This window comes from Oncorhynchus clarkii, chromosome 10 (assembly GCF_045791955.1).
Source record: "Oncorhynchus clarkii lewisi isolate Uvic-CL-2024 chromosome 10, UVic_Ocla_1.0, whole genome shotgun sequence".
NCBI lineage: Eukaryota > Metazoa > Chordata > Actinopteri > Salmoniformes > Salmonidae > Oncorhynchus > Oncorhynchus clarkii.
Genome location: NC_092156.1, coordinates 60457097 through 60482323, shown reverse-complemented (window position 1 = coordinate 60482323; position 25227 = coordinate 60457097). Strand labels below are relative to the sequence as shown.

Sequence of the window (25227 nt, the reverse complement as noted above, 5' to 3'; positions counted from 1 at the left end):
TTTTCTCTCTGTACACCAAGTCACTCGGCTCCGTCATATCCTCACATGGTCTTGACTTATCATTGCTATGTGGACGACTCTCAATTACTTTTCTTTACCCCCTTCTGACACCCAGGTGCTGACACGCATCTCTGCATGCCTGGCAGACACCTCAGCTTGGATGTTGGCCCACTACCTCAAGCTCAACCTCAACAAGACGGAGCAGCTCTTCCTCCCATGGAAGGCCTGCCGCTCCAAGACTTCTCCATCATGGTTGACAACTCCACTGTGTCCCCCTCCCAGAGTGCAAAGAACCTTGGCTTGATCCTGGACAGCACTCTGTCGTTCTCTGCAAACAAAGCAGTGACTCGCGCCTGCAGGTTCACGCTCTACAACATCCACAGAGTGCAACCTTACCTCACACAGGAAGCGGGGGCAGGTCCTAATCCAGACATCTCTCTCGACTTGCTGTTGGCTGGGCTCCCCACTTGTGCCATTAAAACCCTGCAACTGATGCAGAACGCAGCAGCCCGATTGGTGTTCAACCATCCCAAGTTCTCCCATGTCGCCCCACTCCTCCGCACACTCCACTGGCTTCCAGTCGAAGCTCGCATCCACTACAAGACCATGGTGCTTGCCTACAGAGCAGCAAGGGGAACTGTCCCTCCCAACCTCCAGGCTATGCTCAAACCCTACTCCCCAACCCGAGCACTCCGTTCTGACACCTCTGGTCTCTTGGTCCTCCCACCTCTACGGGAGGGCAGCTCCCACTCAGTCCAGTCAAAGCTCTTCTCTGTCCTAGCACCCCAATGGTGGAACAAGCTTCACCCTGACGCTAGGACAGCAGAGTTCCTGCCCATCTTCCGAAAAACGTCGGAGACCCTACCTCTTCAAAGAGTATCTTAAATAATCCCACAGCACCCCTCCACCCCCACCCCTAGCCTTTTATCGAATTAACACTCGCACTTGACTGCTGATAACTACTTAATTGAGGAAAATGTACTTACTATGCCTGAGATAAATGCACTAACTGTAAGCTGCTCTGGATAACAGTGTCTGCTAAATGACTAAAATGTAAATAATCATAAAGTAAAACATTTTTGAATTACCCACAATCCTGGAAAAATGGAGCCACTTGGCAAGTTGTTGCAAGAACTTAAATGATGTTTTTTAGAAATATGATTACAATTGAGTAAATTAAATCACTACATTTAGTCTCTCTTTGGTTATCCTAATAAAGATACATACATTTTGAGCAACATATTACATTGGATTTATTCTAAAATGTTGGGGTAAAATTAAATGAACAAATCACTGAAACTACTTGAATTCATTTTGATTAAGTATATTTGTATACATTTTTTTTTTGTCAATTTCAATTAACCCCAGAAATGTTTTTTTTACACTGGTGAATGACAGTAACAGTTTTGTTCTTTATCCTAGAAGTGGGCTAGGCCTATAAATCAGCATTAGTGGGAAATCAGGTGTAGTGGGACATTTGTGTTTGAGGGTACTATACTATGATACTGTACACTATAAAGTAATTTCAGTGTGTACAGAATATTAAAGTAAATGGTAAGAGTGGGTGGGGTATGTTGCAAAAGTCAGCCCAGGGTTCAACTGTTGCAACAGTATTGTGGTTATTTGTGGTAGAGGCTGGCTTTGAAACAGGTGGTCCGAAACTTGACTCTCACTACAGCAGATTCCTCTCTCCTGTGTGCCGTCAGATCCTACATTCACAATCGGAGGCCCCTTTCAGGTAACGGGTGACCTGAATCTGGACCATCATCCGTGGCAAGGTAGCATCTGCCACACTTTCGACTTCAGGCCCTTGGTATTACAGCCAGACACCTAAGATACAAAGTATTAGAAATGACATACTATGTTAACATATTTCCCTCCCCCACCCCCTATATTTTTTTATATATACATTTATTGTGACAGTCTATAAAAACATTTAAATTGGTAACAGTTATGTTCTTACCTTCATGTCTGCGGCCCAAACTTGGCACCGTTGGCCAGTTGTAGTGTCTCTCTCCTGGCCCTGTTTGAAACAATAACGCCACATTGAAATGAATACCCAGAGTTGCAACATCAATCAAGGGGCGTTTTTCTCCTCTGAATGTGCATATAACGTTAGTCAATGTTGTTAGCAAGATTGCTAGCAAGGACACAATCGGATAGCAAACTAGCCAACTTAATAACATTTTCCCCATAATTTAGCTTGCTAGCAACTGCCAAGTTCATGTTTCAAGCTAGCTAAGCAGCTAACATTAGCAAGCCATTTAACATTAGCATGCTAACCAAGTATTGTTAACTAGCTAGGCTAGCTATCTAGCTTGCGATATTGTCGTGTTTTATGTTAATGCATTACACAAATAAAACTACACACAAATGAAGAAATCTGTAACATTACTTACTTGAGCAAACAAACTTTGCATTCCAATCTGGTGGATGAACAGATGAGAACAAAAAATGTTCAAACGCTTTGGTTCCATATTTGAACACTTCAAATTAAGTCTATTGACTCCATTGAATGACCCACTATGCATTATCCAAAATCCAGGCTAGCGAATTGGTGCTCCATCTATTTACAGTCCCTTCAGAAAATATCCACACCTCTTGACTTTTTCCACATTTTGTTGTGTTACAGCCTCCATTTGAGCATGGTGAAGTTTTTCATTACACTTTGAATTGTGTGTCAATACACCCAGTCACTACAAAGATACAGGTGTCCTTCCTCTCTTCCCGTTGATAGCTTTTCAGCTTCTTCTGCTGTGTTTAAGCGGTGCCGCTGTAACCGATGTGAAATGGCTAGCTAGTTAGCAGTGGTGCGCACTGATAGCGTTTCAATCAGTGACGTCACTTGCTCTGAGACCTTGAAGTAGTGGTTCCCCTTGCTCTGCAAGAGCCGCGGCTTTTGTGCAGCGATGGGTAACGATGCTTCGAGGATGACTGTTGACGTGTGCAGAGCGTTCCTGGTTCGCGCCCAGGTCGGGGCGAGGGGACGGACGTAAAGTTTATACTGTGACATTGATGCTGTTGACCTGGATCACTGGTTGCTGCGGAAAAGGAGGTCCCTTTTTCAGGACCCTGCCTTTCAAAGATAATTCGTAAAAATACAAATAACTTCACAGATCTTCATTGTAAAGGGTTTAAACACGGTTTCCCATGCCTGTTCATTGATCCATAAACAATGCATGAACATGCACCTGTGGACCGGTCATTAAGACAATAACAGCTTACAGACAGTGGGCAATTAAGGTCACAGTTATGAAAACTTAGGACACTAAAGATGCCTTTCTACCGACTCTGAAAAACACCAAAATAAGATGCCCAGGGTCCCTGCTCATCTGTGTGAACATGCCTTAGGCATGCCACAAGGAGGCATGAGGACTGCAGATGTGGCCAGGGCAATAAATTGCAATGTCCTTACTGTGAGACGCCTAAGACAGCGCTACAGGGAGACAGGATGGACAGCTGATCGTCCTCGCAGTGGCAGAGCACGTGTCACAACACCTGCATAGGATCGGTATATCCGAACATCAAACCTGCGGGACAGGTAGAGGATGGCAACAACAACTGCCCGAGTTACACTAGGAACGCACAATCTCTCCATCAGTGCTCAGACTGTTGTAAGGCAGGTCCTCACCAGACATCACCGGCAACAACGTCACCTATGGGCACAAACCCACCATCGCTGGATCAGACAGGACTGCCAAAAAGTGCTCTTCGCTGACGAGTCACGGTTTTGTCTCAGGGGTGATGGTCTGATTCCAGGGGTGATGGTCGGATTCGCGCTTATAGTCGAAGGAATGAGTGTTACACCGAGGCCTGTACTCTGGAGCGGGATCAATTTGGAGGTGGAGGGTCCGTCATGGTCTGGGGCGGTGTGTCATAGCATCATCGAACTGAGCTTGTTGTCATTGCAGGCAATCTCAATCTCAATCCATACTGCTCGTTCTGTGTGTGATTTCCTGCAAGAGAGGAATGTCTGTGTTCTGGCGTCGCCAGCGAAAAGCCCAGATCTCAATCCCATTGAGCCCGTCTGGGACCTGTTGGATCAGAGGGTGAGGGCTAGGGCAATTCCCCCCCAGAAATGTCCGGGAACTTGCAGGTGCCTTGGTGGAAGAGTGGGGTAACATCTCACAGCAAGAACTGGCAAATCTGGTGCAGTCCATGAGGAGGAGATGCACTGCAGTGCTTAATGCAGCTGGTGGCCACACCAGATACTGACTGTTACTTTTGACCCCCCATTTGTTCATGGACATATTATTCCATTTCTGTTAGTCACATGTCTGTGGAACTTGTTCAGTTTATGTCTCAGTTATTCACTCTTGTTATGTTCATACAAATATTTAGTTTGCTGAAAATAAATGAAGTTGACAGTGAGAGGACGTTTCTTTTTTTGCTGCGTATAATTAATCTACTTAGACTGTGAATTATTAGGTATATCACTTTTTGTGTCATCCTCAAAGATTTTAAATGCGTTATGTCCACGTGTATGTCCACGTATTGTGTTTTTAAATGGGCAAATAAATCGAATCAAATTAGGATCAAACAAATTTAAGGTATTCCAGTATTAATGCTAAATTGTAATTATTTTCGCCTCTAGGTCCTATTTATTGCCTACCTCCCTACTGTTCTACATTTGCACACACTGTACATAGATTTTTTGAATTTCCTTTTATTTTGTGTTATTGACTGTACGTTTGTGTAACTCTGTGTTGTTGTTTTTGTCGCACTGCTTTGCTTTATCTTGGCCAGGTCGTAGTTGTAAATGAGAACTTGTTCTCAACTGGCCTACCTGGTTAAATAAAGGTACAATAAAATACATAAAAAAGGTATTTATAAAATAAAACCGCTTGCAGCCCATGGCTGGCTGTGGTTAGCATGAACGTGGTAGGCCGCATTTGAGATGAGAGAAATTCCTTATTGCTTTTGTCTTTCAAATGGAGTAATGTCTCGATGGCTCACCTTGGACTTATACCTTTCCCCTGAGTGGAGAGGACAGCTGTAGTCACATATTGAACGGCAAACTCCGCTCACTTTCTGGCTGTATGAATTTATAGGTGTTAAAGTAATTTCAATGTTGAAAGATAAGGATCAAATAATTCCACTCTGAAACCTTATAACGGTATGAAATTGATTAGAATCATACAATTATTATCTAATGGTTTTGTTTAGGTTTAGTCAGTAAAATTCTATATCTGTACAATATATCTTTATAGTATCTTAAACACAGACTGTCTGAGCAAAATTCGGTGCCGACCTTGCTAGGGGCATCTGAGGGATTTGGGAGAGTGCAGGGAGTGCTTCCCACGGTCTCCTTAATCTTTGTCGGCTGGGTAGTGATACAGTATGTGCGTAGGATACCTACTGTTTGTGTGCGAATGTAAGTGCGTAAGGAGCGAGTATAAAATGAATGGTTTTGTACAACGGACAAGCCCTCTCATGAATAAAAATGTTGACTATCGTAGCTGGGCCTCCGTCTGTTTCATTCAACCAGAAACATACAAATTCTGGGGTGGCAGACTGAGTAGTTTAATTGAAGTGGTTTATGAACATTGAGAACATAATTCTCGTAACAATTTGGTCCTTCGAGCCGGATCTCAATATCTGCCTCTGCCGTCCCAAGGAACTGCTGAAAACCGTGCACGGGCGGATCCAGGATCCTTAAGACCTGACCTCTGAATTGAGGGTTTATTTCAGGCCAGTGGTGAACTGGTACACAACAGGTGGTGACGAGACCTAACCTACATTGCTTTTCCCAGTCTACGTGACGAAGGTCAGTAAATCTTTATTCACGAATTTGGGAAATTGACGAAATATGTTTGTGTGCAGTTTAGGTGTTGATTTTAAAATTCCCACAGGGCATTCTTACCTGGTGACCTATTTTTAGAATTTTGTGTAGAGAACCCTGATATAGGTAGTATTCTAGGCAATTGGAAAATAGGAATTGGGTGTAGAGCCACCAAGGCAACAGAAGAAGGTCCGTAATGACACGTGGTATCTGCAGTACCAATGTAAACCAGGTCCGTGATGACACGAAGTCTTGGTGGTAGCCACTGATACCATCAGTGGACACTACCTATGTAAACTAACGGAAAGGAGATATACACATTAGAAAAGGTTGAGGGCAATTGAGTAAGAGATTATAGAGACACACACATAGTCAGGCAGGAGAGCAACTATAGTAATTGGATAATGGGAAAAGAGCACATACATAGATCATAGAAATACATACACATAGATTATGAGAATAAGCATAGTAACTACAAGGTTTTACTAACAATGGGCAGTAAATCCTCAAAGGAGGTTCCGGAATTAACAGGAGATGAGCGGTATATGCAGTTAAAGGATAAAATAAATGTCTATTTCTGTTTAAAGTGGAGGAAGAAGTATGAATTTGACTGACCTTTAAATATAGAAAAACTGGAATCAATGATTAATCAATAAATAGGGTTTGTGGGGACAAGGTAGAGAAGCAACGGACAGAAGGGTTCGACACCGCTCGTATTTGGCTGGCTCAAGCTAGAAAAAGAGAGGAGGGGGCCAAGAAAAAGGGAGCTTCTAAGGAGGAAGAGGCACAGAAAGGAGGACAGGATTTATTAACCTTATTGAGAAAGTGGATAGAGGTAGAAAAGGGTGGAGGTGAGAAAAGACAAAGAACTCTGAAGAGAGAAGACAGAGAGGGACCTAAATGTTACAACTGTAGCAAGCCAGGACATTTGGCTAAGGAGTGTGAGGAACCATGCACGCACTGCGATAAGGTGGGCCACAATCACCGAAACTGTGTCTTTAATATAGCATTCCATGCCATGTTAAACTTTGAGTCACTGACATGCGGAATGGGGGAGGACTGGTTTTGGCAGTTTCAATGAGGATATTATTACACACACACACACACATGCACAAGCACGCAGAGGGAGAAGGCAGGAGGGAAGAGAGAGGCCGGACATGTTAGAGTTGTGTCTCTTAGGAACACATGTGGGAAAGAGAGAGAGAGGGACTAAAAGAAAGCAGCTGAGGAAAGCTTTCAATGCAAAGAGGGCTCGAGGAGAAGAGGATGAAGGGAAGAAAACACGGAGGAAGAGAATAGAACAGCGGTAAGAGAAATATACTAAGTCTAATTAGGGGTGTAAAATTTTGTTAACTTTCCCAAAGTTCCGGAGTTTTCCAGAAATCCTGGTTGGAGATCTCCGGATTCCCTGTTTATTCTCTCCTGATTCCGGGAATATTCCAACTAGAATTTCTATAGAACCTGGGAATTTACCAACATTTTTGCAACCCTAAGTCTAATAAATCTCTAAAGAACTGTGAAGTTGCAGTGATTGAAATGCATGAACATTACACTGAGAGAGAGAGGATGTAGTAACATCAACGGGTTGTTGTACAGCTTCTGTAGGGGCATATAGGACATTATGAGTGAATCCAAACTGAATAGCTTCTGTTGATAAAACTAAGTCAATATTTCTGTGAAATCATGCCATCAATGACCTGTGCTGACTTTGACACACACTGGTCAGTGACAGGCTGACAGACAGGTCGAGGGACGGACGGACGGACGGACAAACAGACACTGAGTGTATTATTACTGTAGGGATGTGGTTATGAAACAACACTCTGTATGCCTCCAAAATAGCACCGTATTCCTTATGTAGTGCACCTCTTTTTGACCAGAGCCCTATGGGCACTCTATCTGGAATGGGACCTAGTTAATAGTAGTGCACTATAAAGGGAATAAAGTGCCATTTGGGACACATTAAAAATCTCTGTATTTCTCTCTCTCTAGATGTCTGAGGCAGACAGTCACTCTGGAAGTATATCTCTGATCCAGTCCATGCTGCTCAGACTGAGCACTGCAGAAGACACGGATCAACCTCCTAACATACACCCTAACACGCACCGTAACACACACCCTAACACACCCCAACACCTCAGAACCTCAGTGGAAACAGACAGGGGATTCTATGTGACCCCTCAGGACCACAATAATGCAGAGCTCATATTCCAAGGGAAGCTTGTTTCAGTGATTGAGGATGATGATAATGGTGATTATGTTGATGATGATAATGATCCACAATTGGAAGTTCTGACTGAGAGGGACAAAGATCTGGAATCATCAGACAGGGATTCAGAGGAGAGAGAAGAGGGGAATTCCGGCATTCTATTTTTGGATGCAGGATCGAAAAAACTGGTCGACGAGGAGAAAGAGGAAACCAGCGAACCCCCTGCTGTGGTTCCCAGATGGGAGAGAAGGCAGTTGCTACCCTGTCCCCCTGGCCTGGATGCCAGACCACCGCCTCCCCCCGTTCCCCCCAAGAGGAAGGCTAAACCACCACTACACCCTACAGGGCCACCGCCGCTGCCCCCTCCACCAGCCCTCGACCCTAGCCAGAGTGTCCCTGTGTTGGGGAGAGTGGTAGGCGAGGGCGCAGGCTGTGAGCTGAGGCCTACAGGGCATGGGAGAGGGCCTGGAGGCCAGGAGGAGGATATGCTGTCATCCTCAGGGGATAGGCTGTCTATGTACTCAGCTGTCATCCTCAAGTCAGAACGCCGATTCTCACAGCCCCTTCTGGATCCTACTCTGGACTCTACAGCACAGAGGGGTGGGGGGGTGCAGCAGTTGGAGACGACTGTGTCCGTGGCAACACAGGACCCTTCCCAGCTGAGGGGGAAGGATATAGGGCGCCCCCCTAAAGCCTCTGAGCCGGTGGGGATGGGGGTAATGGGGGTACCCAAACCATTGGAATCGATCGCACCCAAGCCGCTTATACCCAAACCTCCACACAGAAACAGATCTCTGCCCCAGGGACCTGAGAGGAGAGCCCAGGACAGTCCAGATGGAAGTGCCTCTTCTGGGTCTGAAACGAGAGACATCCCCCCTGACCTCCAGTCTATACCTCCAGAGACAGAGGGAGTCAGAGAACCACCAGAGCCTAGCGAACACATCGCAGATGGGAGCGAGAGCTCCAGAACCCCTGCCGAGTTTAGGTGTAACACGGAGGAGGGAGGTTGGATGGAAGAGGGGAGGAATTTAGAAGGCACACATGAAGTTGTGGTTCAGGACGCTGCAACATGGGGGGGTGGGGGTGTGCTTGGGTCGAAACACCCGAATATTAAGACAATGAAGGGAGGAAAGGTGAAGAAATTTGCCAAGAAGATGATGAGCAGATGGAAGCAGAGTCGAGAGGAGAAGAGACGGAATGGAGAGATTCAGGAGGACGACGGAGAAAAAGAGGTGGAGTGCGAAATGCCATTGGTAAGTCTTTCTTGCTCATTTAATGCGACAACATTGCGTTTGTATTCTCTCTTTTACTACAATGAACTATCTGACATTAAATGATGAATCAAATATTACCATGTTATGTTATAACAGGTGAACCTCGACCAAGATCGACACCCAGTCGGACTATCTGACATTGATTAAGAACGAAGTCACCCTCTTTTTTTTAGGGTGACCACGGTGTGATTCTTTGCTGTGGTCTCTATTTGACAGGGGAACCTTCGTCAAGACCGATATTCAGTCAGGTTGCATACTAAAATGTCCGTCATAGAGGAAGAGGAGGACGAAGAGGAGAAGAGGAGTAGTGAGGCTGCTCCACCGACGATGGAGCCGCCCAGCCAAGCTGAGACGGAGAGGAAGCCTGTGGGACAGCGTGCACGTTTTCAGAGGTGAGAGACAGAATGAGAGGGAGTAAGAGTAGGAGGAGAGAGAGATGTTTTCAGTGGTGATGGAAAGGGAGTCTTGGGGAGTTTGCATCCACCACACCCTCTCTTTATCCTTGACTTTACTTAAGGTACTGTGCTTGCCATAGCAGAGCTCACACATTCCTTGGTCTCTGTGTGTGTGTTATGTTGATGAAGTTACAGTAACTCAGACACTACTTCCCCATAGCTGTCATGACTTCCTGGGTGCCCTGAAGTCACCACATGCACATTCTGTGCTCCGAGCTGTTAGTCCAGTCAAGTGGCATTTTTGCAATCTCTGTTTTTTTTTTTCTCCAATCGCTTTGGTGCTATTTACACAAGTATTTGGTGAATTGTCCCACACAACGACATAGGTGATCCCTTCTCCTTGACAGGAGGAACTCAATGAGATGTGCAGCATTGTAGGACCAGTGTGAACGCCCCCCCCCCCCCCCCCCCCCCCCCCTGCAAAAATAACATTATTCTGGATCCATTCTTACTGTGTAGGTGATGCATACAGTACATCTTTGTTCTTGTCAATGACAGATATATATATTTTAAACTTACTGTAGAGTAAAATCATTATAGTCCTCATCATAATTGTACATTACACTATGCATCCCTTTCCATGACATAGACTGAGCAGGTGAAAGCTATGATCCCTTATTGATGTCGCTTGTTAAATCCACTTCAATCAGTGTAGATGAAGGGGAGGCAGGTTAAAGAAGGATTTTTATGAGACATGGATTGTGTGTGTGTGCCATTCAGAGGGTGAATGGGCAAGACAAAAGATTTAAGTGCCTTGGAATGGGTCATGGTAGTAGGTGCCAGGTGCTCTAGTTTGAGTGTGTCAAGAACTGCAATGCTGCTGGGTTTTTCATGCTCAACAGTTTTCCGTGTGTATCAAGAATGGTCCACCACCCAAAGGACATCCAGCCAACTTGACACAACTGTGGGAAGCATTGGTGTCAACATGGGTTAGCATCCCTGTGGAATGCTTTCGACACCTTGTAAAGTCAATGCCCCGACAAATTGAGGCTGTTCTGAGGGTCAAAAGTAGGTTTAACTCAATATTATTAAGGTGCTCCTAATGTTTTGTACACTCAGTGTATATCATACTTTATATGTTTATACTTTACAAACATACATTTTTATTCTGTAGTTCTCAAAATTAGAATATAGGTTTACCAAATGTTGAAGTGATGATCAATTAAGAGCAGTTGGATTAAGTAACAGAACAATGTATTTTAACAAATGAGAACAGAATCATATCAAAAGTAATGTGAACACTGCATTGTGAAAGGCTATTACGTTATATGAACATGTATTACAATATGAAACTTGTGTTTCTAGATTAAACACTGATTAAGTGTGGTGAAAAAGTGACTGTGTAATTTTGTGTGTTGTACTTTGTCAATTGAAGGTGTTAAAGTTTTGAAATAATTGCCTTTTAGATTATATGTTTTGAGTTTTTTTTACAAACTAGAGTTGTGAAAATGTACTACATACTTGTGAAAAGTGTTATTATATATATTTGTTTAACGAAATGTGACCACTGGTTTCATCAACCCATGACAGATGACATAATACATATGTTATTCCCCAAATGGCACCCTATTCCCTATATAGTGCACTAATAGGTCAAATGTAGTGCACTTTATAGGGGATATGGTGTATAGTGCACTACGTTTGATCAGTGCCCTGTTCAAATGTAATGCACTATATTGGAAATAGGGTGCTATTTTGTGACGAAACCATTGACTTCAATGTTTTTCCGCCTCTATTTTCCAGCTCCTTCAGCTCTTTCAAGTTCAACTTCAGTCCCATCAGCTTGGTGGACGAGATTCTAACAGGAGAGGAGTGGTCACCATTCCTGTCCATTAAGGACAGTTCCGCCCCCTCACTGTCCGTTTACCAATCAGAGGCTGCTAGCCAACACGGTGGTGATGAAGGCGACCAATTAAAGACTGAACCAGAGTTGCGCCTCCCCAACGACGTTCAACATAACCACGAGGACATAGGCCATTCTTTATATGAGGATGTTCACTTCAGCCAATCAAGTTCGAATGAGATTGTGGACAACCAATCGGACAACAGACAACAGGAAGTAAACATTAATGACACTGGAGCTGATGCAATTGCTGTCATCAAACCGAAGATACTATTGGACAATGATGCAGCGGAGGAGAGTGAGTTGGACCACTCCAGACCCATATCTAAGGACATCCATGACTCTAAGTCCCCCATAAGGAACCAATCAAAGGACCATCTTGACTTCTCCTGTGTTAAGGTGAGCCACACGGTGGGATTGTGGGCATTGTAGTCATTTAAAGTGCAGTTGTAGGCCTCTGTCTATAGGCCTCTGTCCAACCCTGTTCCTGGAGACATAACCCCCTGTAGGTTTTTTGCTCCAACCCCAGTTGTATCTAACCTGATTCATCTTCATCTTATCAGCCAGCTAATTATTAAAAGCAGGTGCTCTAGATTAGGGTTGAACACCTACAGGACAGTAGCACTGCAGGAACAGGGTTGGAGAGCCCTGGTATATAAACACTCACTGAAAAATCTCACTCTCTTGTTCTTATTCTCTCTCTCTCTCTCTCTCTCTCTCTCTCACACACTCTCTTGTTCTTATTCTCTCTCTCTCTCTCTCTCTCACTCTCTTGTTCTTATTATCTCTCTCGCTCTCTCTTTCTTTCTTTCTCTCTCTCTCGCTCTCTCTCTCTCTCTCTCTCTCTCTCTCTCTCTCTCTCTCTCAGTCACTTGGAGTTCTGGACAGTTCTGCTCAGAAACATAAAATTAATCTGAGCAAAAAGAGAAAGCACAGACTTCCGGGGCTAAAGACGAGAAGTAAGATTGAATGACTGGAAAACGAGATGAAAGATTTGGACAAAAGCTGAGACGCTGAAATATAAAAAACATGTCTGCTGTTCTCTCCTTCTTTCCTGAAACAGAGACCTTCAAGATAAGACGCACTGCAATCAAAGCCCCGGAAATCAAATTCCTCAAACCCTCTCCTCCTCCCACCCTCTCTCCCACATCACTCCCTTCTTCCTCCTCTTCCTGCTCCTCTCCCTCCTATGTCTTTCCGTCCTCTGTTTTCTACAGCATCCCTCCGTCCGCTGAAGAACACGACTCTGGGACAACACCGACACAGGGCAACTTCTCCGTTAAGGTCAGAGTTCATTTGACCCCGTAACACTTGGCAACATTTTTGAACACTAACATTAACATGTGTCTCTGAAGTGTGTCTGAAATGGCACTCTACTCCCTAGTGTACTACAGGAATAGGGTGTAATTTCATTCAGACTGTTGCTTATTACTGAATGTAATAATGTATATTAGCATCACTAGCCAGGTTTCCATCCAACCTTGTTATGCAAGTAAAGCACAAAGATGTCAGGACATGCCTGATGGACACAACACATTTGTCGGTAAACTTTCCAAATGTCGACAAAACAAAATACGCTAGGTAAGGTGGGATCTTTTTGTGTCTGTAAAATGAATAATGTGAGAAATGGCAGTGGAAGCACCTTTATAATCAGATATTGACATAATAACCCATCATATCAACATCCGTGTTGTCTGAATGAGATTCTGTAAGATCTGAATAAATGAATTGATTAAAGTACAAGTCTATGGTGTTGTATGGTGAAATGATTGAGGGTCATAAGAAGTGAGAGATCTGACTATTATGAGGTGTTGGGGAGTTTTCAACACTTTTCAGTAGCCAGCCTCTGAGACGGCTTTAATTTAACTGTAGTTCATTGTGCTAGAAAGTAAGCATTTCACTGTACTTGTGCATGTGACAATAAATACACCTTTATGTGCAGATATTGATATAATAATCATCATATCGAAGTGAACTTGGATTCAGGTGATATGTGGTATGGTCCTCCCACTATGACTCGGGAAAACATGCAGTTTATTAGGCTACGGATGAAATAAATGATGATGAATTCTACATGGTGGGGAAAGTGCACAGTGATGAGCTTGATCCTGGTTTGACAAATCAAAATAACCTTGTTCTTTTTGTCCATAATAATCTCATAATGTATGCTAAACCAGCACTGTATCTGTATCTAACTGTTGGCTAGAGAGCACGTGCCAAAACCAGAGGGGGCACATTCACTATACAGTCTAATGCAAGAAATGTTTTCACAAAACCGTCAGTGGAGTTGAAAATGCGATGGAACTTATTTTTACGTGAACTATGTCATCACGCACAGCTTTTTATCCACAACAAGTCAATTTAAACGAAACATCTCTGGTGGGAAAATGCTTAAATTGTTTTTATGCAGATTCTAGAATTTTTGAACAGATGAACATCTGTCACAAATTGGATGGAAACCTAACTATTGGCAGAGACCACTTCAGTCCTCCAAAGATTTCAAAATGATTCCCTCTCTCTCTTCTCTCTCTCTCTCAGACTACTGAATGCAGCAGAAAGCCAGATTCAAGTCCTAAGCCGCCTCTGTCCAAGTTCATGGCAGTCCTGAGAGACAAAACCAAGAAGAAGATTCAATAGTGATGAGAACTAGGTATTGGTGATCAAATAGTAACCCATAGCTCCTTCTACTAGCCCCTACCTGCACCCTACCTCTAGGCCCTACCTGCACCCTACCTCTATCCCCTACCTGCACCCTACCTCTAGGCCCTTCCTGCACCCTACCTCTAGGCCCTTCCTGCACCCTACCTCTATCCCCTACCTGCACCCTACCTCTATTCCCTACCTGCACCCTACCTCTAGGCCCTTCCTGCACCCTACCTCTAGGCCCTACCTGCACCCTACCTCTATCCCCTACCTGCACCCTACCTCTAGGTCCTTCCTGCACCCTACCTCTATCCCCTACCTGCACCCTACCTCTATCCCTTACCTGCACCCTACATCTAGGCCCTACCGGCACCCTACCTCTATCCCCTACCTGCACCCTACCTCTAGGCACTACCTGCACCCTACTCTATCTCCTACCTGCACCCTACCTCTAGGCCCTACCTGCACCCTACCTCTATCCCCTACCTGCACCCTACCTCTAGGCCCTACCTGCACCCTACCTCTAGGCCCTTCCTGCACCCTACCTCTATCCCCTACCTGCACCCTACCTCTAGGCCCTACCTGCACCCTACCTCTAGCCTCTACCTGCACCCTACCTCTATACCCTACCTGCACCCTACCTCTATACCCTACCTGCACCCTACCTCTAGGTCCTTCCTGCACCCTACCCCTATCCCCTACCTGCACCCTACCTCTAGGCCCTACCTGCACCCTACCTCTAGGCCCTTCCTGCACCCTACCTCTAGGCCCTTCCTGCACCGTACCTCTAGGCCCTTCCTGCACCCTACCTCTATCCCCTACCTGCACCCTACCTCTAGGCCCTAGCTGCACCCTACCTCTATTACCTAACTGCACCCTACCTCTATCCCCTACCTGCACCCTACCTCTAAGCTCTACCTGCACCCTACCTCTAGGCCCTACCTGCACCCTACCTCTAGGCCCTACCTGCACCCTACCTCTAGGCCCTTCCTGCACCCTATCTCTAGGCCCTTCCTGCACCCTACCTCTATTCCCTACCTGCACCCTACCTCTAGACCCTACCTGCACCCTACCTCTAAGCTCTACCTGCACCCTACCTCTAGGCCCTACCTGCACCCTACCTCTAGGCCCTACCAGCACCCTACCTCTAGGCCCTACCTGCACCCTACCTCTAGGCCCTACCTGCACCCTACCTCTATCCCCTACCTGCACCCTACCTCTAAGCTCTACCTGCACCCTACCTCTAGCCCCTACCTCTAGGCAATACCTGCACCCTACCTCTAGGCCCTACCTGCACCCTACCTCTAGGCACAACCTGCACCCTACCTCTAGGCCCTACCTGCACCCTACCTCTAGCCCCTACCTCTAGGCACTACCTGCACCCAACCTCTAGGCACTACCTGCACCCATATCTCTAGCCCCTACCTGCACCCTACTTCTAGCCCCTACCTCTAGGCACTACCTGCACCCTACCTCTAGGCACTACCTGCACCCTACCTCTATCCCCTACTTGCACCCGACCTCTAGCCCCTACTTGCACCCTACCTCTAGCCCCTACCTGCACCCTACCTCTAGCCCCTACCTGCACCCTACCTCTAGCCCCTACCTCTTGTCCCTACCTGCACCCTACCTCTATTCCCTACCTGCACCCTACCTCTAGGCCCTTCCTGCACCCTACCTCTAGGCCCTACCTGCACCCTACCTCTATCCCCTACCTGCACCCTACCTCTAGGCACTACCTGCACCCTACGTCTATCTCCTACCTGCACCCTACCTCTAGGCCCTACCTGCACCCTACCACCTACCTGCACCCTACCTCTAGGCCCTACCTGCACCCTACCTCTAGGCACCTCTAGGCCCTACCTGCACCCTACCTCTATCCCCTACCTGCACCCTACCTCTATCCCCTACCTGCACCCTACATCTAGGCCCTACCGGCACCCTACCTCTATCCCCTACCTGCACCCTACCTCTAGGCACTACCTGCACCCTACGTCTATCTCCTACCTGCACCCTACCTCTAGGCCCTACCTGCACCCTACCTCTATCACCTACCTGCACCCTACCTCTAGGCCCTACCTGCACCCTACCTCTAGGCCCTTCCTGCACCCTACCTCTATCCCCTACCTGCACCCTACCTCTAGGCCCTACCTGCACCCTACCTCTAGCCTCTACCTGCACCCTACCTCTATACCCTACCTACACCCTACCTCTATCCCCTACCTGCACCCTACCTCTAGGTCCTTCCTGCACCCTACCTCTATCCCCTACCTGCACCCTACCTCTAGGCCCTACCTGCACCCTACCTCTAGGCCCTTCCTGCACCCTACCTCTAGGCCCTTCCTGCACCGTACCTCTAGGCCCTTCCTGCACCCTACCTCTATCCCCTACCTGCACCCTACCTCTAGGCCCTACCTGCACCCTACCTCTATTACCTAACTGCACCCTACCTCTATCCCCTACCTGCACCCTACCTCTAAGCTCTACCTGCACCCTACCTCTAGGCCCTACCTGCACCCTACCTCTAGGCCCTACCTGCACCCTACCTCTAGGCCCTTCCTGCACCCTATCTCTAGGCCCTTCCTGCACCCTACCTCTATCCCCTACCTGCACCCTACCTCTAGACCCTACCTGCACCCTACCTCTATCCCTTACCTGCACCCTACCTCTATTACCTAACTGCACCATTCCTCTATCCCGTACCTGCACCCTACCTCTAAGCTCTACCTGCACCCTACCTCTAGGCCCTACCTGCACCCTACCTCTAGGCCCTACCTGCACCCTACCTCTAGGCCCTACCAGCACCCTACCTCTAGGCCCTACCTGCACCCTGCCTCTAGGCCCTACCTGCACCCTACCTCTATCCCCTACCTGCACCCTACCTCTATCCCCTACCTGCACCCTACCTCTAAGCTCTACCTGCACCCTACCTCTAGCCCCTACCTCTAGGCAATACCTGCACCCTACCTCTAGGCCCTACCTGCACCCTACCTCTAGGCACAACCTGCACCCTACCTCTAGGCCCTACCTACACCCTACCTCTAGCCCCTACCTCTAGGCACTACCTGCACCCAACCTCTAGGCACTACCTGCACCCATATCTCTAGCCCCTACCTGCACCCTACTTCTAGCCCCTACCTCTAGGCACTACCTGCACCCTACCTCTAGGCACTACCTGCACCCTACCTCTATCCCCTACTTGCACCCTACCTCTAGCCCCTACTTGCACCCTACCTCTAGCCCCTACCTGCACCCTACCTCTAGCCCCTACCTGCACCCTACCTCTAGCCCCTACCTCTTGTCCCTACCTGCACCCTACCTCTATCCCCTACCTGCATCCTACCTCTAGCCCCTACCTCTATCCCCTACCTGCACCCTACCTCTAGGCCCTACCTGCACCATACCTCTATTACCTAACTGCACCCTACCTCTATCCCCTACCTGCACCCTACCTCTAAGCTCTACCTGCACCCTACCTCTAGGCCCTACCTGCACCCTACCTCTAGCCCCTACCTCTAGGCACTACCTGCACCCAACGTCTAGGCACTACCTGCACCCATATCTCTAGCCCCTACCTGCACCCTACTTCTAGCCCCTACCTCTAGGCACTACCTGCACCCTACCTGTAGGCACTACCTGCACCCTACCTCTATCCCCTACTTGCACCCTACCTCTAGCCCCTACTTGCACCCTACCTCTAGCCCCTACCTGCACCCTACCTCTAGCCCCTACCTGCACCCTACCTCTAGCCCCTACCTCTTGTCCCTACCTGCACCCTACCTGCATCCTACCTCTAGCCCCTACCTCTATCCCCTACCTGCACCCTACCTCTAGCCCCTACCTCTAGGCACTACCTGCACACTTCCTCTAGGCCCAACCTGCACCCTACCTCTAGGCCCTACCTGCACCCTACCTCTAGCCCTACCTGCACCCTGCACCCTAGCTCTAGCCCCTCCCTGCACCCTACCTCTATCCCCTACTTGCACCCTACCTCTAGCCCCTACTTGCACCCTACCTCTAGCCCCTACCTGCACCCTACCTCTAGCCCCTACCTGCACCCTACCTCTAGCCCCTACCTCTTGTCCCTACCTGCACCCTACCTGCATCCTACCTCTAGCCCCTACCTCTATCCCCTACCTGCACCCTACCTCTAGCCCCTACCTCTAGGCACTACCTGCACCCTTCCTCTAGGCCCAACCTGCACCCTACCTCTAGGCCCTACCTGCACCCTACCTCTATGCCCTACCTGCACCCTACCTCTAGCCCCTCCCTGCACCCTAGCTCTAGCCCCTCCCTGCACCCTACCTCTAGCCCCTACCTCTAGGATCTACCTGCACCCTACCTCTTTCCCCTACCTGCACCCTACCTCTATCACCTACCTGTACCCTACCTCTATCCCCTACCTCTAGGCACTACTTGCACCCTACCTCTAGCCCCTACCTCTAGCCCCTACCTGCACCCTACCTTTAGGCCCTACCTGCACCCTACCTGTATCCCCTACCTCTAGCCCCTACCTCTAGGCATTACTTGCACCCTACCTCAAGGCATTACCTGCACCCTACCTCTAGCACCTACCTGCACCCTACCTCTAGCCCCTACCTCTAGGCATTACCTGCACCCTACCTCAAGGCATTACCTGCACCCTACCTCTAGCCCCTACCTGCACCCTACCTCTAGCCCCTACTTGCACCCTACCTCTAGGCCCTACCTGCACCCTACCTCTAGCCCCTACCTGCACCCTACCTCTAGGCCTAAACTGCACCCTACCTCTAGGCCCTACCTGCACCCTACCTCTAGCCCCTACCTGCACCCTACCTCTAGGCCTAAACTGCACCCTACCTCTAGGCCCTACCTTCACCCTACCTCTAGCCCCTACCTGCACCCTACCTCTAGGCCCTACCTGCACCCTACCTCTAGCCCCTACCAGGACCCAGTGGTGTAAAAATACTTTAAAGTACTGCCAAAAGTTTTGAGAATGACACAAATATGAATTTCTACAAAGTTTGCTGCTTCAGTGCCTTTAGATATTTTTGTCAGATGTTACTATGGAATACTGAAGTATAATTACAAGCATTTCATAAGTGTCAAATGCTTTTATTGACAATTACATGAAGTTGATGCAACGAGTCAATATTTGCAGTGTTGACCCTTCTATTTCAAGACCTCTGCAATCCACCCTGGCATGCTGTCAATTAACTTCTGGGCCACATCCTGACTGATGGCAGCCCATTCTTGTATAATCAAGACTTGGAGTTGTGGGTTTTTGTGGGTTTTTGTTTGTCCACCCGCCTCTTGAGGATTGACCACAAATTCTCAATGGGATTAAGTTCTGGGGAGTTTCCTGGCCATGGACCCAAAATATTGATGTTTTGTTCCCCGAGCCACTTAGTTATCACTTTTTCCATATGGCAAGGTGCTCCATCATGCTGGAAAAGGCATTGTTTGTCACCAAACTGTTTCTGGATGGTTGGGAGAAGTTGCTCTCGGAGGATGTGTTGGTACCATTCTTTATTCATGGCTGTGTTCTTAGGCAAAATTGTGAGTGAGCCCACTCCCTTGGCTGAGAAGCAACCTCACACATGAATGGTCTCAGGATACCTTACTGTTGGCATGACACAGGACTGATGGTAGCACTCACCTTGTCTTCTCAGGACAAGCTTTTTTCCAGATGCCCCAAACAATCGGAAAGGGGATTCATCAGAGAAAATTACTTTACCCCAGTCCTCAGCAGTCCAATCCCTGTACCTTTTGCAGAATATCAGTCTGTCCCTGATGTTTTTCCTGGAGAGAAGTGGCTTCTTTGCTGCCCTTCTTGACACCAGGCCATCCTCCAGAAGTCTTCGCCTCACTGTGCGTGCAGATGCACTCCTGAGCAAGCTCTGTACTGGTGGTGCCCCGATCCCGCAGCTGAATCAACTTTAGGAGACGGTCCTGGCGCTTGCTGGACTTTCTTGGGCGCCCTGAAGCCTTCTTCGCAACAATTGAACTGCCCTCCTTGAAGTTCTTGATGATCCGATAAATAGTTGAATAGTGAAGCCCTTTTGTGCAAAGCAATGATGACAGCACATGTTTCCTTGCAGATAACCATGGTTGACAGAGGAAGAACAATGATTCCAAGCACCATCCTCCTTTTGAAGCTTCCAGTCTATTATTCGAACTCAATCAGCATGACAGAGTGATCTCCAGCCTTGTCCTCGTCAACACTCACACCTGTGTTAACGAGAGAATCACTGACATGATGTCAGCTGGTCCTTTTGTGGCATTGCTGAAATGCAGTGGCAATATGTTTTGGGATTCAGTTAATTTGCATGGCAAAGAGGGACTTTGCAATTAATTGCAATTCATCTGATCACTCTTCATAACATTCTGGAGTATATGCAAATTGACCATTCAAACTGAGGCAGCAGGTTTTGTGAAATTAATATTTGTGTCATTCTCAAAAATGTTGGCCATGACAGTACTTTACTTTACTATTTATATTTTTGCCTACTTGTACTTTTACTTCACTACATTCCTAAAGAAAATAATGTACTTGTTACTCCATACATTTTCCCTGACACTCAAAAGTACTTGTTACATTTTGACAGGAAAATGGTCCAATTCACATACTTATCAAGAGAACTTCCCTGGTCATCCCTACTGCCTCTGATAGGGCAGACTCACTAAACACAAATGCTTTGTTTGTAAATTATGTGTTGGAGTGTGTACCTGGCTATCTGTCAATAAAAATACAAATACAATTGTGCTGTCTGGTTTGCTTAATATAAGGAATTCGAAATGGTTTATACTTTTACTTTTGATTCTTAAGTACATTTTAGCAATTCCATTTACTTTTGATACTTAAGTATGTTTAAAACCAAATACTTTTAGACTTTCACTAAGTCGTATTTTACTGGGTGATTATAACTTTTACTTGAGTAATTTTCTATTAAGGTATCTACTCTTACTCAAGTATGATAGTTAGTCGTTTTTACACCACTACCTGCACCCTACCTCTATCCACTGCCTGCACCCTACCTCTAGCCCCTCCCTGCACCCTAGCTCTAGCCCCTCCCTGCACCCCAAACCTAGGCACTACCTGCACCCAACCTCTAGCCCCTACCTGCACCCTACCTCTAGCCCCTACCTGCACCCTACCTCTATCCCCTACCTGCACCCTACCTCTAGCACCTACCTGCACCCTACCTCTATCCGCTACCAGCACCCTACCTCTAGCCCCTACCTGCACACTACCTCTAGCCCCTACCTGCACCTTACCTCTAGCCCCTACCTCTAAACACTACCTGCACCCTACCTCTAGCCCCCACCTGCATCCTACCTCTAGCCCCTGCCTGCACCCTACCTCTAGCCCCTAACTCTAAACACTACATGCACCCTACCTCTAGACACTACCTGCACCCTACCTCTAGCCCTACCTCTAAACACTACCTGCACCCTACCTGCACCCTACCTCTAGCCCCTACCTCTAGACACTACCTGCACCCTACTTCTATCCCCTACCTCTAGGCACTACCTGCACCCTACCTCTATCCCCCACCTGCACCTTACCTCTAGCACCTACCTGCACCCTACCTCTAGCCCCTACCTCTAGGCAATACCTGCACCCTACCTCTAGGCCCTACCTGCACCCTACCTCTAGGCACAACCTGCACCCTACCTCTAGGCCCTACCTGCACCCTACCTCTAGCCCCTACCTCTAGGCACTACCTGCACCCAACCTCTAGGCACTACCTGCACAAATATCCCTAGCCCCTACTTGCACCCTACTTCTAGCCCCTACCTCTAGGCACTACCTGCACCCTACCTCTAGGCACTACCTGCACCCTACCTCTATCCCCTACTTGCACCTTACCTCTAGCCCCTACTTGCACCCTACCTCTAGCCCCTACCTGCACCCTACCTCTAGCCCCTACCTGCACCCTACCTCTAGCCCCTACCTCTTGTCCCTACCTGCACCCTACCTCTATCCCCTACCTGCATCCTCCCTCTAGCCCCTACCTCTAGCCCCTAACTCTAGGCACTACCTTCACCCTACCTCTAGGCACTACCTGCACCTTACCTCTAGGCCCAACCTGCACCCTACCTCTAGGCCCTACCTGCACCCTACCTCTATGCCCTACCTGCACCCTAGCCCCTCCCTGCACCCTAGCTCTAGCCCCTCCCTGCACCCTACCTCTAGCCCCTACCTCTAGGATCAACCTGCACCCTACCTCTATCCCCTACCTGCACCCTACCTCTATCACCTACCGGTAGGCTCTATCCCCTACCTCTAGGCACTACCTGCACCCTACCTCTAGCCCCTACCTCTATCCCCTACCTGCACCCTACCTTTAGGCCCTACCTGCACCCTACATGTATCCCCTACCTCTAGCCCCTACCTCTAGGCATTACCTGCACCCTACCTCAAGGAATTACCTGCACCCATATCTCTAGCCCCTACCTGCAACCTACCTCTAGCCCCTACCTGCACCCTACCTCTAGCCCCTACTTGCACCCTACCTTCTAGCACCTACTTGCACCCTACCTCTAGCCCCTACCTGAACCCTACCTCTAGCCCCTACCTCTTGCCACTACCTGCAACCTACCTCTATCCCCTACCTGCACCCTACCACTAGCCACTACCTCTAGCCCCTACCTGCACCCTACCTCTAGCCCCTACCTCTAGGCACTACCTTCACCCTTCCTCTAGGCACTACCTGCACCCTACCTCTATGCCCAACCTGCACCCTACCTCTAGCCCCTGCCTGCACCCTACCTCTAGCCCCTACCTCTAAACACTACATGCACCCTACCTCTAGACACTACCTGCACCCTACCTCTAGCCCTACCTCTAAACAATACCTGCACCCTACCTGCACCCTACCTCTAGCCCCTACCTCTAGACACTACCTGCACCCTACCTCTATCCCCTACCTCTACGCACTACCTGCACCCTACCTCTATCCCCTACCTGCACCCTACATCTAGCACCTACCTGCACCCTACCTCTAGCCCCTACCTCTAGGCAATACCTGCACCCTACCTCTAGGCCCTACCTGCACCCTACCTCTAGGCACAACCTGCACCCTACCTCTAGGCCCTACCTGTACCCTACCTCTAGGCCCTACTTGCACCCTACCTCTAGGCCCTACCTGCACCCTACCTCTAGGCCCTACCTGCACCCTACCTCTAGGCCCTACCTGCACCCTACCTCTATCTCCTACCTGCAACCTACCTCTAAGCCCTACCTGCACCCTACCTCTAGGCCCTACCTCTAGGCCCTACCTGCACCCTACCTCTAGGCCCTACCTGCACCCTACCTATATCCCCTCCCTGCACCCTACCTCTAGCCCCTACCTGCACCCTACCTCTAGGCCCTACCTGCACCCTACCTCTAGGCCCAACCTGCACCCTACCTCTAGGCCCAACCTGCACCCTACCTCTAGGCCCTACCTGTACCCTACCTCTAGGCCCTACCTGTACCCTACCTCTAGGCCCAACCTGCACCCTACCTCTATCCCCTACCTGTACCCTACCTCTATCCCCTACCTGCACCCTACCTCTAGGCACTACCTACACCACACACAAACTATGGCCTCAGATTTTTGGATTCCTTATGTTAAAACCTCTTAGAACTAACCCTCCCGGATCCGGGAGAATTGTCATAAACTGACACTAATTAGCATAATGCAACGGACAAAAAATATTACTAGAAAATATTAATATTCATGAAATCACAAGTGAAATATTGTGAAACACAGCTTAGCCTTTTGTTAATCACCCTGTCATCTCAGATTTTGAAATTATGCTTTACAGCCAAATCAAGACAAGCATTTGTGTAAGTTTATCGATAGCCTAGCATAGCATTATGTCCAGCTAGCAGTAGGCAACTTGGTCACAAATCAGAAAAGCAATCAAATTAAATCGTTTACCTTTGATGAGCTTCGGATGTTTTCACTCACGAGACTCCCAGTTAGACAGCAAATGTTTATTTTTGTCCCATAAAGATTATTTTTATAGCCGAAATTCACATTTGGTTGAGGAATCCACTTCGGTCATGACAACGCCGAAAAATATTCCAAATTAGATCCATAATATTGACAGAAACATGGCAAATGTTTTTAATGATCAATCCTCAAGGTGTTTTTCAAATATCTATTCAATAATATATCAACCGGGACAGTTGGCTTCCCAGTAGGAGCGAGAGGCACAATGGCCGCCTTTGTCTATTACGCACAAATCACTCTGAGAGCCACCAGCTGACCACTGACGCAATGTTGTCGTTCACGCTAATTTTTCAAAATTAAAGCCTGAAACTATGTCTTGTGACACTAGACACATTAGGGAAGCCATAGAAAAAGGAATCTGGTTGATATCCCATTCACTGCTCAATAGGGACGCATAGGAACGCAGAGCTTTCTAAATAAGAGTCCCTTCCTGATTGGATTTTTCTCAGGCTTTTGCCTGCAATATCAGTTCTGTTATACTCACAGACAATATTTTTACAGTTTTGGAAACTTTAGATCTTGTCCTGACAAAATAGCCCGTTTACTTTGGGAACGTTATTTTTCCAAAAATGAAAATAGTGCCCCCTAGGTTCAAGAGGTTAATGTGGGAAATTGGCATTGATAGACAGCCTAAGGAGCCATGTATAGTTGTTGTATAGCCTCTGTCTTCCCTGCTTGCTCAATCTTTGTATATATCTGGGTTGTTGTAAGCACTTTGTGGGTAATGTATTTGTTAAAAGTCCTGTGAACATTGCTTAATACTTAAAATGGACACCAAATATTGATACTGAGGTATGTGTGGATTATGACATCAGGTCTGATGTGCTGGTCAATGAAAATGGGAGATTTTTTTATTGTGTGTGTGTGGTCTGACAGGGGGCCTCTGTGTTCTGCATCATCACCAAACTCATCACCACAGAGAACTAGGTGCAGGGATACTGTCCCGAAATGAGACCCCTCTCACTTACTCTCCCATTGGCCCTCTGTGCCCCCCCCCACATGCTCTTTCTCTTTCTGTCTGCCTGGCTCTGTCTG

At 47.7% G+C, this 25227-nt stretch overlaps 1 protein-coding gene across 2 annotated transcripts; it reads left to right on the top strand.

Annotated features, from left to right (window-relative positions):
- Window positions 1–6909: 6909 nt before the first annotated feature.
- LOC139418873 (uncharacterized) lies at window positions 6910–20946 on the top strand. 2 transcript variants are annotated; one of them, XM_071168634.1, is made up of 8 exons: window positions 6910–7088; window positions 7775–9244; window positions 9482–9657; window positions 11464–11962; window positions 12432–12522; window positions 12627–12847; window positions 14102–14213; window positions 20794–20946. In XM_071168634.1, exons 2-7 carry the CDS (start codon window positions 7775–7777, stop codon window positions 14198–14200), a joined length of 2556 nt encoding a protein of 851 aa, XP_071024735.1. In that variant the 5' UTR covers window positions 6910–7088; the 3' UTR covers window positions 14201–14213; window positions 20794–20946. The 2 variants fall into 2 exon arrangements, with proteins under 2 accessions (XP_071024735.1, XP_071024734.1); XM_071168633.1 differs by having other exon boundaries at window positions 6972–7088; window positions 20287–20946.
- The last annotated feature ends 4281 nt before the right edge of the window (window positions 20947–25227 follow it).